Here is an 18,351-nt window from a genome sequence, read left to right on the forward strand (position 1 = left end):
CACTGGTGACTGTTTGCCTGTCAAAAGCAGGGGGTACAGAATGTCAGACAATATCAGATCCCGCATAAGGAATGAGGTCAACAAAATGCTTGAACTCTGGGCTATAGAGACCTCTACTAGCCCATGGTCTAGCCCAGTTGTGCTTGTACCAAAGGCAGGATCCCAAGAATTGAGATTCTGCGTGGACGATAGAGCTCTAAATGCAGTCACCACGACTGATGCCCATCCTTTGCCTAGGACAGATGAGCTGGTGGACAAACTTGGTGCAGCCAAGTACCTCAGCACATTTGACCTAACGTCAGGCTATTATCAAATAGCCTTGACAGACCATGCCAAGGAGAAAACTGCATTCTCCACTCAAGCTGGCCTCTACCAATTCAAGGTGATGCCTTTTGGGTTAAAGAATGCACCTGCTACATTTCAGAGGATGGTCAATCAAGTTCTGAATGGGATGGAGGACTTCTGCATGGCATACTTGGATGACATTGCAGTGTTCAGCCCTACATGGAAAGAACATATTGAACACCTAGGTTATGTATTGCAGGCTCTGGAACAGGCCCATCTGACCATAAAGGCAAGCAAATGTCAAATTGGTCAGAGTTCAGTCGTCTACCTTGGGCATGAGGTAGGAGGAGGTGAAATAAGGCCATTGCCTAGCAAAGTACAAGCTGTACAAAACGGGGCCACCCCTACTACTCAGACCCAAGTAAGAGTCTTCCTAGGTCTTACTGGGTACTATAGGAACTTCATGGAGCACTATGGGACCATAGCTTCTCCCTTGAATGTCATCTCCTCTCCCAAATTTCCTAAAAAGGTCAGGTGGAATGAGGAGTGCAATCAAGCCTTTGAAGGTCTAAAGAAAGCCCTTTGTCAAGCTCCAATCCTAAGACCACCTGACTATCAAAAACCCTTCATTGTACAAACTGATGCTTCTAATGTAGGTATAGGCGCAGTCCTTAGTCAACTGGATGAGAAAGGTAGGGAACACCCCATTTGTTTCATCAGCATGAAGTTAAAGGACCCTGAGACAAGGTGGGCAACAATAGAAAGAGATTGATTTGCTATTGTGTGGTCACTGAAGAGGTTTAGACCATGCTTGTATGGATCTACCTTCATCATTCAGACTGACCACCAACTCTTGAGATGGCTGATGCAAATGAAAGGGGAAAACCCAAAATTACTCTGATGGTCAATCTGCCTGCAAGGATTTGATTTTTCCATTGAGCACAGAGCAGGAAGTCACCACCAAAATGCTGATGGTCTCTCTAGGATGTTTGTAACAGACTAGAGGTATGAGATGCATCCAGGAGTTGATTAAATCATCCTCCTGTCCCTTAGTCTGGGGGGGCGAGTGTTAGGGAGAATTCCCCTTCTAGGGCTAATTTCCCTCACCTAGTGAGTCCCTCAGCAGCTTTGCTGGATTTCTGGAGTTTATTTTTTCCACCTGGTAAGAGTGTACATCCTTTTTCCACTCTTACATGTGTTTTGGCCAATGTGTTGTTACTCATTGTGTGATCTTGGGCACTGGAGCACACCACTCCAAGTGCCCCTGTTCTTGTATAGGTTACATAGCACCTTTAGTGTAGTAACCCAGGGGTGTCTTTTAGACTTCCCTCTGACTCCATTTCGCTGGGGCTGACTACTGTCCCCCAGAGAAAGGTAAAGTTGCCATTTACTTTACATAGTCATTTTTACCACAGAACCTGTGTACCCCATCTTACATGGAGTACTTGAAAGGGCTAATCTGTACCCCTTTTCTGTCTGTACCTCCCTGAGCATTGTTTTGCTCTTTTAACTTTTAGACTTGGCTGGTGGCAGTGGTATCTACCCTAACTTTTCTACTGCGATTATATTAGATAAACGTGGTTCTGTTCTTGGCTATTATATTAGCCTCGAACATAAACCCGCCTGACCAAATCGTCTTTCTTTTGGCTCCGGGTGGGTTTATTCACCATTTCTTTTTGTTAAAGACCTTCTTGTGCTTTACTTTGCGGGGCAAACTAGGTTGGCCTTCTTTGTTCACCATCTTTTGGCAGGCTTCTGCAGAGAAGCCCTCCTCTAGGCGCCTGGGTGTGTAGGTACACTGAATGTGGGGAAGGGGTGTAGTCACCCCCTGCACAGGGTATCCTAGGAAACCCAAGTCGCACTTTGCCATGATTGGCTGAGGTGGTTGTCCCAGCCGGACAACCCCCCTGCTGCGTGATTGACAGCCAGGCTGTGTGAATGGGGGTTTTGCGCATAAAAGGCAGGTCTCTTGGGCTAGAAGTCAGAGTCGCCTCTGGAACTACAAGGAACCGAAGAGAAGTGGAGAGAACGACGGCTGCTGCAACTACCCCGTCCCAGTGAAAGCCTGCTGCAGTCCTGAGCTATCTACCCTTCCACGACTAAGAGAAGATCCAGTCCGGAATCTTCTTCCCTTGAGCCTGGTGGGGATAACGAGTTCATCTTCTTCAGCCAGAGATCTCTGCCGTGGTCGAAATCGCTGCACACTGCTGTAGTGGTCCGGGTAGCCACCTGCTGAGCCTCTCCTGTTTTTAAGGAGCACACCTTTGCGTTGGCGCTGCTGTCGGCTTCAACCCATGTGTGGTGCAGACCCCCTTCAAAAGTCCTCCTTCACAACGAAGCTCCAGGAATCGTGGGTCTGAGGGAAACCACCAGGAACAACTGCCAGGGCACCAGCTGCATCGTGGAAATAAGGTACTGTGTTCTACTCGAGGAAACTGGGTGAATCCCTTTTCTTCATCCTCAAGGCTCGTCCTTGTCTTCCCTCCTTTTTATAACTTTTGCTTCCGAACACTGATAATATTCAATTACTTTTTGGCTGCACGGAATCGTGAACTGTCTAACGGTGTGATCTTCGGCACAGGCCTCCGCTGTCACCTAAACCTGGCTCCGACCCTTTGACTTTTGAACTCCTGTTTCTGAGTGTTTCTCTATACTTTCTGCCTAACCTAAATATTGCCTGTGATTTTTTGCCTCCAACTCCCTCTGGGTATCTCAGGTGCTAAGTGTGTTTTTGCCCCCGTAGCATTTCATGTCACGGATACGCGTTTATTTAGTAGACCGAACTGTCAAAAAGTGATCGCAACCGTATCCGCGGTATCGTGTTTTGTTCATAACACTGGTTCATTCAAACACAGGGTACTTATATTTTTTACCTGAAACCTTGAGTCAGTGTTTGCTTGAGTCAAAGTAATTGTGGTCCCTTTGTGTAATCTCTGCTACTGCTCATATAATCTAGAGATAAACCTGGCTGCTCTGCTACTGCTACCACTATAACTTAGTAGTACAGGCGTGTACCAAAGGTAAAACTTGTATTGCCACCTGTAGTCTTAATCAGGTGTAGTGGTCCCTAAGGGCACTGCACAGGATTCTGCCTTTACACGCGCTGGAGCACTGTAACCTGTTTCTGCACAGTGGAGGAGTTTTCTGTTTCAAACACGAGTCCCATCGTTGAGCGCAGCATGGATAAGTGCGTTGTTAAGAGCAGTCAGCGGCTGATGCTGTGGGTGATTTGCGATGGATTTTTTGTTTGACAAACTACCTGTCCAACAGCATATTCTACCAGCTCGTCCTTGGCTATTGATGACGAAAGAAAGTGGCAGCATTCTGTAACTGACTTCTTAATCATATTTACTCACCTCTTACCCTGCACCTGCTGCTTATGAAAAGGAAGTACAGATTTCTTTGCACTCTATTTTCAATCTGACAATGTGCGACCTCAGAAACAAACCCCATGAACGACACAGTATTTCCTTAGATCGCCTGCCTTCTCATCAACTCGACACCAGCGAGTTGCTCCACTCCAGCTCAATATGACCTCTGAACTAATTAAGGAGTGTCTGGCTCCTCCGACAAAAAATATGGATTTTGTCCCTCCCTCCTGAGGGAGAAGGGCCCGTGTTGGATAGATCATGACAAGGTGCCAGTGGAATCTTAAGAACTCCCTTTAAAGCAGCCACATCAGCCTTCCTCAAATGGCTGGTGCCCCCTGTTTCTCGAACACTTCTAACGCGACGGAACACTCGGGTGGAACCACCTCTAATACTCCTTCACTTACACAATTGGTTGAACTCAGAAATTATCTCCTTCAGCTATTTGCTTAAGCGAACTGCTCATTGACACTGTCCCCGTTTCCGGGGCAACAAGAATCTTTTAACAACTCATTATCTCTAGAGGGCATTTCGCTATGTGAAATGGTCGAATCCCTGCGAGATTCCTAAAAACAAGGACTCAGTTCATTTCCGGCCCTCGGCTTAGTGTTGTCATCACTGGTTAAACTGTATGACAACATTTTTTCTGAAGTAAGATGTCAAACAATGTCTGGAGAAAAGGAACGCCTTCTCTGAACCCACGTGCCCCAGTAATCTTGCCTCTGAAGCATTATCCTACAGTGTGTAATCAACCACCATCGGATGTGGATCCGATTACACCAGACCTTTCAGACCCTGACTTAAGTTGCCATACTCCTACTGTGCATACACCTACTCCTACATACATATCTCCTACTGTGTGTAATCAACCACCATCGACTTAAGCTGTCATACTGTTATTAGGTTGATTCCACGAGTCCTAAGCCTCTGAGGCGCACTAAGTATCGGGCTCAGAAAAAATCTGAGAATTGTAAAGATCTACAAGCAAGGTAGCGCAAATCGTCATGGACATTTTCAAAACTGTTGTCACTGCAGAGCTACTGCAGTTCTTGGCAGTTACTGGCAGGTGCGGCAGTGCTCCCGGCTCCGAGAGACTGGGGAGTTCTCCGGTACCAAGCACATCACTGTGATCAGAGTGTTTGGGCACCATTCGTTGTTTATGCAACCTTTTTACTACTCGGGATAAATCTACTTTGCTGTAGTGGCAGGCCACCAAGAACCAGGAGTAGTTGGAACTCCATTCATTGACTCAAGTACCTGCAGCCTGATCTCTCTATCGGCACCGAGGGGAAGCAGGCAATGTCCCACTTTAGAACTTAAATATTATATAAGGGAACACCACTTGAACAGTATTGTCATGCAAGACTTACCCCGTGACCAATTGCTTGCGCATTTCAATTTCGGATTAAACAAATGCACCATAATAACCACTGTTCAAAATTCCAACTGTCTGAAATGGAGACCATTGAACGTATTGAAATGATTTAATACGGAGACACCATCTGAGAAGTCTAGGCAGGCTTCATTCACTATCCTCCATTACACAAATGCTGGCCACTGTCCTCCATCTCTTCACTCGCACCACTTTACCTTTTAAAACAGTGTGCAGCAGTAAGGGCCCAGCAGTTGCTGATTAGTGTCGCACCGCATAACAGTCGGGTTTCTTTGTGCACTTCTTTCAGTCGTAGAGACGCTTGCCACGGCCAGCCACCCCTGAAAAAAGAAAACGTGTATTGAGGCAAAAACAAATGACTAAGAGACCCTGCTCTCGTTACATTCTGTGTAAAAGGGTTTCATTTTTAGCCCACTCTTCTTGTCACCACCTAGTGAATATTGCCATAAAATAAGTTACTTGGTGAGGTACAGATTGTGGAAATATTTGTATTATGACCTCTCATCGGAGAAATGCTCAAATAAATTAGTGAAAACAGACGAGTTTTTCATTCTGGGAGGAACTAGTTCTCATTAACTGTTCACTCTTGACGGATCTCAAGCCGACTAAAACCAACACGCAGACGCGTCCTCACAGTTCGGGCTTCCCGGTCGCTCTGCGCGGCCGGGAAACGCCGTCATCGGGCAGCGCCACACCTTCTACGTTTACAAAACTCGACCTTCTTGCTTTGAAAATGCTTGCTACAATGGAAGCCTTGATGGATGGGATTATTTTAAGTCTTTTTATAAGTAGGGCTCGCAACCCATCATGCCTAGTTGTTCAATCACATAAACCGTGGTAGCCATGTATTATTAATAATAATATTCACAACAAAGAAAACAGATACATTGTAATGCCGCTCACAAGTGGAAACACATCAGTGTAGCTAGCATCATGGAAACAAAACCAGCTCTTAAAAGCAACATTCAACAGTTCTCTCCCAAGTAGTTGTTCCACTCATAACTACAAAATGGCTGCCTCCAAACCTGTGCTTTCGCCACGTTGCAGTCTTGTTTGCATCAGGACAGGCCCATCTGAAATGCATGTTCTAGCGGTCTAGCAGAGAGAAAGGTATGCATTTGTTCTTATTGATTGTATTGGGCCTCTATGGTGCCCTTGAAATTATGGGTATCCAACCATAGAAAAATAGCTGCGTGCATGAAGATCACCAACGTACCATGGTTTAAATTATGTCTTTCTCACTTAGTGGACATCAGTAAGCTATGATCATTACTCTTTCAAATAAAGAGGACGTGCACTGCAGTTTACAAAGTAGTTAATATACATCATTCTTCTTAAATACAGGTTGCTGAAATACAAATTACAAGGTTAATAGAAATTGGCATTTTGGCAAGAAGGCCATGACCAATTTGGCTTCCCAAAAACGTGCTACTTTCTGCTGAACACAGAAAGAAGACACGTTCAATTCCATTACCTCCACGTCCACTCTTCCTCGTCCCAGTACTTACTTCATGAGGCACCTGCCTCCGACACAGGACCTTCTTCTATTTCTTTAAATCTCTATAACTCCTCCCCCACATCCATGTCACTCAGTTTAATTTTTCCTGCCTCCGGCAGGTTGGACTTTTTCTTCCCGGTGCGGGGCACCAGGGAGCACCGATTGCTGGCCCCCTGAGGGGGGCTGTGTGGCAGGGCCCTCGGCTCCCTCAGGTGCGGCGCTGCTCCTGGGCCCCCTGCGGGGCTTGGGGTCACAGTTGAGCTGGATTGCCTCGCTCGGTTCTTTGCTGGGCTCCGGACCGCAGCGTGAGCATTGTGTCCCGGGTCCTGCACGGCCCCGGGAAGGTAAGGAGAGGGGAGGACTGGGCTTGATGTTTTTCCCCTCTCCTCCTGTTTTGGCCGTCTTGATTCGACTTGGCAGTATGGGCTAGCCTTCCCTTTTGTTGTGAGGCCTCTCTGCTTCTTGTCGTGGGGTGACAGTGGCAGAGAGTCTTTGGGAGTGCGGGGGCTCTGTTCTGTCGCAGGCATGTCACATACCACCAGCTCCTCAGACACACGGCCCAGGATGCACCGGATGTTAGCTGCATTATCTGGGGGAAGGTAAGGAGAGGGGAGGACTGTGCTTGATATTTTTCCCCTCTCCTGCTGGTATGGCCATCTTGACTCCTTCAACATGCCGTTTTCCTCGTGCCTTGTGTGCACATCTTTATTGGAAATGATGGCAAGCACTTGGCAGTATGGGCTAAGCCTTCCCTTTTGTTGTGAGGCCTCTCTGCTTCTTGTCGTGGGGTGACTATGACAGAGTATTTGAAAGTGCGGGGGCTCTGTTCTGTCGCAAGCATGTCTCATACCACCCGCTCCTCAGAGACACACGGCCCAGGATGCACCGGATGTTAGCTGCATTATCTGGGGGAAGGTAAGGAGAGGGGAGGACTGTGCTTGATGTTTTCCCCTCTCTTGCTGGTATGGCCATCTTGACTCCTTCGAAAGGCGGTTACCTCGTGCTCTGTGTACACATCTTTATTGGAAATGATGGCAAGCACTTGGCAGTATGGGCTAGCCTTCCCTTTTTGTTGTGAGGCCTCTCTGCTTCTTGTCGTGGGGTGTCTGTGACAGAGTATTTGAAAGTGTGGGGGCTCTGTACTGTCACAGGCATGTCACATACCACCCGCTCCTCAGACACACACAGCCCAGGATGCACCGGATGTTGGCTGCATTCCTTGCGTGCTGCCTGTGAATACGGCGCAGATTTGGACACGTCTGCAAGCAGCCGGAAGGGTACCGGCCTGGCATAGTCTACACTTCGGGTTCGAGTATCAGCGGTGCTGACTCGGTCCTTCAACCTTCCTAGACCGACGCATTGGAACGATCTAGAGCATGGGGCTACCAGCTACTGGATACAGGGCTCAAGCCACCTCTCAGTCATGTGGCGTGTTAGTGGTGTGTTTGGGTCTGTGCTAGCTATGGACGCAGACTCCTTGTCCTGTCCTCTTCCTCTAAACTGCGCGAGAGAAAGTCAAAGGAGTTGATTTGCTTTTCCCTTGTCCGGCATGGGATTATGGAAAATGCATCATGGAAGTAACGGCCATGCAGGGGGTTCCCAGTGTCTCTTCTTTTAGGGCCTAGGTCCTCCGGTGCCGACGTGTTGCTTTCAAGCCTCCTCTCAGAATTGTGGGAAGTGATAGGGCACATGGTGGCACATGTCTGTGCTTAGAGGGGTTCTCAGAGCCCCTGGTGCCGGTGGAGGGGGATGTCACTTCAGTGGGTTTTCCAGTATAGGCATACCTCAGGTAGGGGGTTGCCTTTGATGTCGGCTATCCGGGATGGATTGCTTTGCCCCGCTTTGTGACAGTACTCTGCCCTTTTGACGCCAGCCTGGTGGCTCCTCTGTCAGCTGAGGGGGCCATAGTCTGCTGGACTTCTGGGCTGTCCAGTATCTTCCTTTTGATAGGTCAGATCTTTTTGTGGGCTGACAAGCATGCTGTTATATTGTGGCGCAGGTCTGTTTCAACGTCCTGTGATTTCCCTCTGGTGCAAGTGCAGTGACTGGCGGTTTTCCCTGGCTCCTCGTCTCTATCTTCTCGGAGGTGAATGGGACGGGTGGGGTTCGGCTTCCTGGGTAATGGGCTCCTTCTGGAGGAGGTATCAGTTGCCGTTCCTGTCTCCTCCTGTCCAGGTTTGCATGGTTAGGACTTTGGTACCCAGCTCACGGTCCAAGTAGTTGGCCATGGGATCCGTTCTCTCCGAACGGTTGTTGTGGGTTACCGTCTTGCCCGTTCCTCTCCCTGTTCGGGGTCAAGTTTTCTACTTGCGGGTGTTCCTGGTCCCTATGCCTTCTAGGATGTGTCACCTACTTATGGGTCTCAAGACCCTGCACTGCTTGTCCGGACGTCTGGGGAGAGCGTACTCTGGATGTTGTGCAGGGGGGGCGCTTGCTGGCTGTTCTGGGCTGGGTTCTCAGAAGGCAGTATGTCTCGGCTCGCCTGTTGCTGAAGTTACGGGGCACGTGGCGTCTTACATGTTTTCCAGTTCCTTGAGCCCGTCTTCGGTTACGTCTCCTGGTGTCTTATACTCTCTCCCACTGGCTCCCGACATCTCAGCTTTCGTAGTTTTGTTTTCAGTGTCCCCAGCGCTGCGAGTGTCCCTGCTATGGTGGCGGGGGGTTTCAGGTCTACAGGCTGAGGTGTGCATGGTCCTTCCTCATGTGGCCTCTCCTACTACCAACACCAGCAGAAAGGGTCTACATTGGGGGTCCTCTCAGCTCAAGGGTTGTGAGATCTGGGGAGAGCAGGCGATCATCCAATTGGCAGGAGTTGTGCCATTGTCCAAGCTCTGGTGTACTTCGAGGAGTTGCTGGACGGTCGGCGGTTTTTGGTCCGATCGGACAATACGACGGCCTTGGCATATGTCAACTGCAAAAGGGGTTCTGGCCACTCCTTGAATGCTCTGGCAGCGCTGATAGCCACCTGGGAGGACTGTCATCTGGTGTCTCTGGTGGCCTCACGTATCAGAAGGGTGGACAATGTTCAAGCAGATCTTCTCAGACGCCGGTTTTCACTCCTCTGCGGAACTGGTCCTGTTGGCCCAGGTCTTTGCGGTGACCTGTGTCAGATTAGGGTCCCTGGTTCTAGACCTGTTTGCATCCCCGGCCTCAGCAGAAGTTCCCCTCTTCTGCTCTAGGTTTCAGGCTGAGGGGATTGGGGGATGGATGCCCTCTCTGTACAGTGGCCTTGGGGTTTTCCTTTATGCCTTCCCGCCTATTCCCCTTCTGCCCCGGGTGGTTTGGCGCATCAGAGTGTCCAGGGTGACTGTGTTGTTGTTAGCTCCGTTCTGGTCCCGCCGGAGTTTGCTCCCCTCTCTGTTGGAGCTTCGGTCCGAGGAATCTTGGCTGGTTCCGAGGTGGCCGTGTCCCCTTCAAGGGGATCTGCGGTTGGAATTCCACCAGATGCAATGGGTGCTGTGGCTATTGCTCAGTCTAGGTTGATATCTCAGGGGTTCTCAGATCCTGTAGTTGGGTCCAAATGGATGCTCTTAGACCCTCCACTCTGAAGGTGTTAGGCAGACACTGGGGCCATTTCCGAGACTGGTATGGGCGGTCTGGGATCCCTCCCCTGAGTTCTGGCCTCTGCTATCCTTCAGTTCCTCCAGGAGGGGTTTTGACAGGGGCCTGGCAGTTTTTCCAGGCTTCGCTCTCAGTAGGCCTCCATGAAATTACTTTTGGGGGACTCTGACGGTCACTTGGATGGGGAGGTGTTGGTGGGGAAATTGATCCAGGGTTTTTCTTCTTCCCGTCCTTGTGCTGATAAAGGGCTTTCCTCTTGGGATCTCCCTCTTGTATTACGGTTCCTTCACGGGCCTCCTTTTGAGCCCTTTTCCAAGATTGATATCAAACATCTTACACTGAAATCTGCTTTTCTTATTGCCCTCACTTCTGCCCGTAGGCTTGGGGAGATTGGGGCTCTCTTATGTCACGCTCCTTTCCTGAGGGTGCTGCCAGACTCGGTGGTGCCGGGGTGTGGTCTGATGTTTCTCCCTTCAGTTGTCTCTCGGTTTTCACACCTCTCAGGGTCTGGTTCTCCCTGACTTCTTTCATGATCCAAGAACGCCTGAGGAGGTGGCTCGGCTTAACATTGATGTCCAACGGGACGCGTTGGAGTATTTGGCTTGGTTTGCTTTTTCCACCAATCTGATAGTCTTCTGATTGCTTGTGGTCAGGCTGGGGCTAGGCATAACGCATCTGTGGTTTCCATTTTCCGGTGCTTCCGGGTTGTGATCTCTAGGGCCTATGTGGCTTCTGGCCTGCCTGTGCCTGCGCACAATCGGGGGCGGTCTGCCAGGGGTTTGGCGGCTTCCTGGGCCAATGCAAGGAGGGTTTTTCTCTGCAAGAGATTTGTATGGCTGCCGCCTTGGCTGGTCTGGGCATTTTCATCAACCGCTATGGGTTGAGTTTCTCCCACTCGGGGGTTGGTTCCTTCGTGGTTGGAGTTTTGTCTGTGGGGATGTGATTTAAGAGTTATTGTGGGTGTGATTTGCTGCAATGTTTTTGGCTCTGTGTCTCATTGGGACCTTTTCCCCGTTGCTGCTTTGGTATACCTCATGAAGTAAGTACTGGGATGAGGAAGAGTGGACGTGGAGGTAATGCTCTGATTACTTACCGGTAATCTTCATTACTCCTAGTCCTACTCTTCCTCGTCACAGTACTGACGACCCTCCTCACCCTCCCTCCGGGGAAGGTCCCATGCTCCGGCTTGGTAATATGAAACTGAGTGACATGGATGTGGGGGAGGAGTTATAGAGATTTAAAGAAATAGAAGAAGGTCATGTGTCGGAGGCAGGTGCCTCATGAAGTAAGTACTGTGACGAGGAAGAGTAGGACTAGGAGTAATGAAGATTACCAGTAAGTAATCAGAGCATTAGTAGAGCCTTTAAACCAGGCCTGAAAATCCATCTTCTGCACAGGACAAAAATAGTTGTGACTGCATAATCCTGTGCAAATCACACCTTATCTCTCTGTGTCTGTGATTGTGGCGTACACAAACTACTGAACAATGTGCCACTAGTACTGTTCCAATGACATGTTTGTATACTCCTTTGCCATCACACCGCAAGAGAAACAGCTAGCATCATCACAACTGGGCCACACACACCATACTTGTTTACATCCAGCACTTGAGCATGTTTCAAATTGTCATGCTTTTAATGTTGTGTGTAAAAAGCTCCGCTGCTTTTTCGAACCACGTTGATGCTACATCAAATGCATAAATAGAAGTTACAGCAAACACCCTTCCCCCTGCTACTATGATGTCTTTCCAGTGTTATTTATTGTTGCTCTCCACAATTAAGACCTTCAGAAATTGGCCTTCTATTCTGAACTATGCTTTTGTATAATGCTTAAAAATCACGCATGCGAAGCAAGGAGCTCTAATAGGTTAACATCTTCTTTCACACATCAAGTATAGATTTTAATGTGAATCAAAGTCTCCTTCGATATCTACTTTGCTTAAGAGTTGGCCCGACCTGAAACTTCGCCAGTTTCCCTGTCCCTCACGAGTTTAGGGGTTCACTCTTCCCTCCGTATCTGGGAGGCCTGGTCTTTCTAACAGTGGCCGGTGATCTAGGACATTGCCTGTGAGCAACAGCATCAGGAAAGGCTGTGCTATATAATCTTTCCTCACATGGCTCCTGTCTCACCTCCTTATATTCATAGTGTGCCACCCAGTGCCTAGAAGAGACCAAGAAGCTTCTGCGTTTATGAGGTATAGAATTGATTCCAGAGAGCCAAACTAGATTTTATTCTAGCTGTTTCATTGTTGATTAAGCATACTTTTAATAACTTTGGCTAGCAGTAATAGATGTTAAGAGTTCATATTTGTACATGTATACCAGGAAAAACAAATCAGAAAGAGAATCCCCGCATGGGCATGCATGCCCATTACACTGCCTTTTATTTGCCCACATTTCTGCTCCAAGAATGTTTCCAAAGGTCCCATTTGTGCTGCTTATAGCTAGCTGCCTCTGTGGGATACATATTTACTGCCCGATTCATGGAATAAATTGCAAGTAAAAAGGGAGACTTGCGCGCAAAAAAGCGTCCGTTTGCCAATTCATGGAACACAATGCGCAGGGCTTACCGGAGACTTGCGAGGAATCTGCGCGAGTCCAACACGTCACTGCGACACTACAAATGCCTTGCGCAAGACTCCCAGTGAAGGGGCGTACCGTCTTGTGCAGTCACCTAAAAAGGGGGCGGAACACGTTGAATGGGGAACAAGTGTAAATGTGGGCGTTACGTGGGAAGTACCACAGTAAAATACTCGCAACGCCAATGCGCGCTAACAACACGTAATCATGGAATCAAACAGGGCTCACCGGCATGCGGGAAAAGACACGCTAATCCGGAAAGACGTCTGCAAAGCGAAAGTACAATGCATAAATAGACACGCAAAACACAAACGTGTGTATACAGCTACGATGAATGTGCCATTTATTGCAGCAGTGATCGTGGGACACCGCAGGAGGAGGTGGATAGCCAGGGCATGCATTTTTTTACCCAGGACCAGCCTTTTTGGGATGCCTGATGACCAGGTATATGGCAGGTATAGGTTCCCACCTTGTATCATCCTAGATCTGGTCAGGGAGTGGGAAGATGACCTCACGTCACCCACCCTGTGCTCCCAAGCACTGAGCCCCTTGGAAAAGGTGCTCAATGTACGGCATTGTTTGGCCACTGGGTCATTTCAGCAGAAAACTGCCATAGTCGGGGGCATTTCATAGGCCAGGCAGTCACACTGCCTACACCAGGTGTTGGCAATCATGACTGCATGCCCCTCAGTCCGCAGGCACATATACATGTCGAAAACACCCGCAGAAAGGCAGGCCGTGGTCCAGGACTTTTATGGGGTGGCAAACTTCCCTAAAGTGCTTGGTGCCATTGATTGCACACATGTGGCCCTACGTCCACCTAGGGCCACTGAGCACATCTATCGGAATCGCAAGCACTAGCATTCCATCAACGTGCAAGTTGTATGTGATGCCAAGGGAATCATTACCTCTGTATATGCTAACTATCCAGGGTCCACCCATGATAGTTTCATATACAGAATGTCACCTCTACACCGGGCCCTGGAAGCTGGGAGGCATGGCAACACATGGCTCATTGGTGAGTACAAATGGCCCTGAAAATGCATGCATGCCTCACACAGAATAAACCACACCACTAACAAACTATCTCATCTCCAAAGGGGACAGTGCCTACCCACTGAGCACCTACATGATGATGCCAATATGGAACCCCACCACACCACCCCAGGTAAGATACAACGCAGCACATATTGCAACTAGGGGCATAGTGGAGCGTACATACAGAGTGCTAAAGTCACGCTTTCGCTCCATTGACCACTCTGGCGGAGTGCTCCTATATGCTTCTTACAACATCAAAGAGACTAGAGGAAATATTTCTCTAGACCTCGTGTGAACAACCCTCTATACTTTGGTACAATACATAATATTCACAAGGTCACTTGTTTCCCCTGTACCAATTGTGTGTCTATGCTTGTATGTGTTTATTATACATTAAATCATCACATACTAATTGTTATATATCAAAAATATATTTTTATTAGTTTTGCTCTAAAACTTCAATTCATAAAACAATGTATACACTCCTATTTTGTCTCAAATGTGCATACAAATATCTAAAACAGACATCACCCTTTTTGCATATTAGCACTGTATTATAACAATTTTTTGTGGTCTCTTAATTCATCAGTTCTTTAGTTCTTTTGTTAAATAAATTCTCAACATGGATCATTGATGAAACAACCTTCTTCAAATAAGACGGCCCACCTTAGTCCATACTACTTTCACTTCTCAGTGCTTACTCCACTCATTCCAATCATTCACACTACATACAACCATGCTCCCAACATGTTTCTTTCCTTAAACTGTAATTATTATTTTTCGGAAATTCATCAGGGGTAGAAACCACATTCAATCGTAATATACAAGAATCTATTGTCTTCTTGGAATCGTTGGGGGAACCACATCTGGCCCCTTCCTTTGTTCCTATCTCAAAGCTACGACACCGAATGGATATCTGTGGGAAACAAGCAAAGGACAATCGACTTTTAATGTTCAATACATCCACGTTGTATTTTTTATTACATACAACTAGCTATGTGTAACATCACAGCAGGAGGGAATCATTAACTTTTAAACTCCTCCTATACATCTATCAATGACGCATCCACACTTGGTCAAGTAACAGGCTTCACATGATCCAGTCTCATTAGTATTTTTATCTCTCTTTTAACACTATTCAGTGTCCTCTTTCCAGGACACCCTCTAGTCACTACGAAATGTGTACCAAAAGATTCAACAACAGCACTCATTATGGTATGTTCTCATTATGCCATAGTATCACCATTGAGTCATGTACTTAAGTGGATTAGCTCACTAGAGGGTCATTCTCCCTCATCACCCAACATATGCTCTTACCCAGATATCCAAGGAATTAAATTGCTTGGTATCTGTTTTGCTACTTTCTCAGAATTCAGCATCCTCGAGAACTCTCCTGTTTCTTGAGTAATTACACTTTTCCCAATTTCTTTGGTACTGCAAGACATAAACACCAGAGTACTCAGGCTCAACTTCTAAACATCATTACATTTTTATGTTTTCAGTCTAGGCAATAGATATTAATAATCTTCTGAATGAAAACGGGCACCCCAAGGCACATATACCCTTACCATTTTAGGACAGTTCCAAGACCGGGTATGGTGCCCTACATCTCACCGGGCTGTGGACTGTAGTTCCTCCTCTAAGTTAGAGGATAAATGTCTCAAAGTTGTCACTAATCACCCAAAAATGGCTAGTCAACTGCAATACAAGGGAACACAAAGATAGACATCAGACGGCACCCAATGTCCTTTTGGCTTTTTCAAAGACCACCTCGACAGCTGTTCCCTTAACATTTTTTGACAATTTGCAGGCCTGATATGGTTCCCTGCATCTAGCTGGACTGTGGATTATGTCTCCTCCTCTAAGTCGGGGGGCACTGGTGTCCCAATGTTAGCTGTCCCAACTGCAATAGCTCATTAACTGTAATGCAAGTGAACACGAAAACGTTTCTCCATGGGGCTCAATGTCCTCTTCAGTTTTAGGGGAGTTAAAGAGTTGCCATAATGCTTTTGCCAAAACACACCTCACAGTCCCACGTTCTTTTTCTTTTCTATTTTCTAACCGTCTATCTTCATTTTAAAGACACCTCGGTGCAGTCTCTTACCTGTCTATCCTGAAAGCATCTTCCATATGTCGTCTTTCCTTCGGAGCAGCGATCACGTTCTCTTATGCATCACGTGACCATTACGTTACGTGATTCCTTTAGTTGGGAACAGGTGCTTTATTCTAAAAACCGAGCACTAGTTCGAGGCTCGCCTTCGGCCCCCCGTTCTCCTATATGCACCACCAGTAGTGTGCAGGTATCATTGAGGCAGCATGTGTCCTGCACAACATTGCAACACGGCAGGACATACCGGTGGACATGGTGGTGCCCCCACATCCCCAACCACATGCACTGCTCCTGGGAGGGGAAGGGGCATGTGGCGGGGCTGCCCGTACCCAGCTTGTGGTACAATTCTTCACCTAAAATCCAACCCCTGCGGAGTGCACACAGGCCTGGCACATTCCAGGTGACAATCGATGATGACAAAGGGACAATCATCTGTCCCAACCTTACCACCCTGTGAATCTGTCCTTGGAAGTGCTACATTGTGTGTATCCCTTAGAACTTAAACCAACTCAATCTGGTGTGCACACAAGGCACACATGGAAGATGCATTATGCCACCAACCCCATGAAAAAATTCACATCCAAATGCCGGTATGTCACCTAAACCATCCCAAAATCCATGTCACCCGGTTGCCACAACATGCCATGCTAAGCAACGTAAAAAGTAATACATTAAGGGCCAACACACAACAGTACTGTCAGAAAGCACTCAACAAAAAACAGAACTAGTACTGAAATAACTCACTCTCAAACATCAAAACAATCATATACACAGGAACATGAATTGGCCAGTATAACATAACAGAAACACCAGGCCCAACAGTGAATATGTCTGATAGTCACCAATCAGAACACCAGAAGTGCCGCAATGTGCCCTAACAAATCCCATTGCACCCTTCTATTGGTAGTGTGTCCCTGCCAACTAAAGGGGGCAGGGAAGCGCATACAGCAGGAAGGCCAACAACAATGGAGACCGGCAAGCTAATACATCAATATGTAACATGAAAACATGATAGATCCCAATGTCAAAACAAAAAGGAATGGGAACCATGCACTGGACAAACAATCATGAATCCCACTAGCAGTGTATGCACAGGTTGGACTTGAGACTGCCCACAGATAAAACAGAACCTCAATGCCTCTGTGTAAGTTACTTTCACACGCTGCACTCCTTTCAAGCCCATGGAAAGGGGAAGCAGGAGGAGTCCACATATGTGTCTGGACCCTAAGGCATAAACTAGGAGTGTACCATCATGAGACAAGCCTATATGGGCCCAGCTGGAACCTACAGTGGATGCCATTGGATTCCAGACAAAGCAACACACTGTCACATAAATGCAAGAAAAATGATTTTAAAAAATGAAAAATGCCCATGGTAGACCGGGGGGGGGACACCCAGGAGGGTGGAGAGACAGGGTGCACCTCAGCACCCACATGCCACATGTGTTGATGTTGAGAAAAAAAGAAATGAAAAACCCCTCCATGGGTTTGTGGTCCGCACGGCTATCAGGTATCGGGAGAGCTGTTGCTGCTGTTGCCACCCTATGGTGCAGCAATAGAAGGTGTCAGTGGTAATGGAAGTAGACCACGTATAGCCCTGGTCTGGTGCTCCATGGCAGTGGCCATGCAGGACTGAGATGTTCGCATCTGCAACATGATGGCACGGATGTCTGCATGTAACACCTCACGGGATGCATGCAGTTCTGCTTGTACCACGTCACGGGATGCATGCAGTTCTGCTTGCAACACCTCACGGTTGGCTCGCTGTTCCACAGATATGGTGTGCATCAACTGTCGCATCTGCTCTTTGCAGCGTCTACTGTGTGCTGCCTCGAGTGCAGTCAGTGCAACACGCAGTGACCTAGCCTCTTCCTTCAGGGCAGCCCTGTGGGCCTGACCCTCTGCAGCCATGGCTTTGCGCAGAGACCACAGTTCTGCCCATCGGCACCTGTTGCTGGACTGCATGTGTGAGCAGCATGTGAACCACACTGCCTGCTGCTGGAGCTCAATCTGTCTTTCCGGGGGAGAATGGAATTGGCCACCCTATCCATGCCCTAAGCCAACATCTAATATGAAGCCCCCTGTTATTGTGCAATAGAATGCATGGATTTCTCACACACATTATCGCCTGTTGGCACACAGCCACAGTGTTGGCGGGCCCACGCCTGCGGGGCCCAAGGAAACCCCCGCTCTTGATGTGCTAGCACAGTCTGTGGCTGCAGGACTGCATCCCTCCCTTGAACAGCTGTCCCAGGAACAGGAGCCAACACTGTGGAGCATGGTCTTGCAAACGTAACCACCACAGACCGATGTTCCAACACTGACTGGCCCTGTGAGGGGTCTTCCCCCACTGCAGATGTTTGGGATAGGCCAGCACCCACAGTTGATTCACTCACCTGCGACAGATCCAAGGAATCCATGTCAGATTCACCACCAAAGTCATATGCTTCTTCAGAGGCGGAGTCAGAGTGAGTCATGGCCAGGATAGACTGTAGCACCAGTGGATCCTCATGGGCTACC

At 48.0% G+C, this 18,351-nt stretch overlaps 1 protein-coding gene across 2 annotated transcripts in view; it reads right to left on the reverse strand.

The window, feature by feature from the left end:
• The window catches only part of LOC138472476 (neurotrypsin-like), a 1,741,737-nt gene that overhangs the window by 319,282 nt on the left and 1,404,104 nt on the right, over positions 1 to 18,351 (reverse strand). For both annotated transcript variants that reach the window (XM_069610681.1, XM_069610682.1), the window contains exon 13: positions 5,244 to 5,366. In XM_069610681.1, coding sequence (XP_069466782.1) covers positions 5,244 to 5,366 — 123 coding nt within the window. The remainder of the gene's footprint in view (positions 1 to 5,243; positions 5,367 to 18,351) is intronic.

The sequence above is a fragment of the Ambystoma mexicanum genome, chromosome 8 (genome assembly GCF_040938575.1).
Source record: "Ambystoma mexicanum isolate Mex_15411 chromosome 8, UKY_AmexF1_1, whole genome shotgun sequence".
NCBI lineage: Eukaryota > Metazoa > Chordata > Amphibia > Caudata > Ambystomatidae > Ambystoma > Ambystoma mexicanum.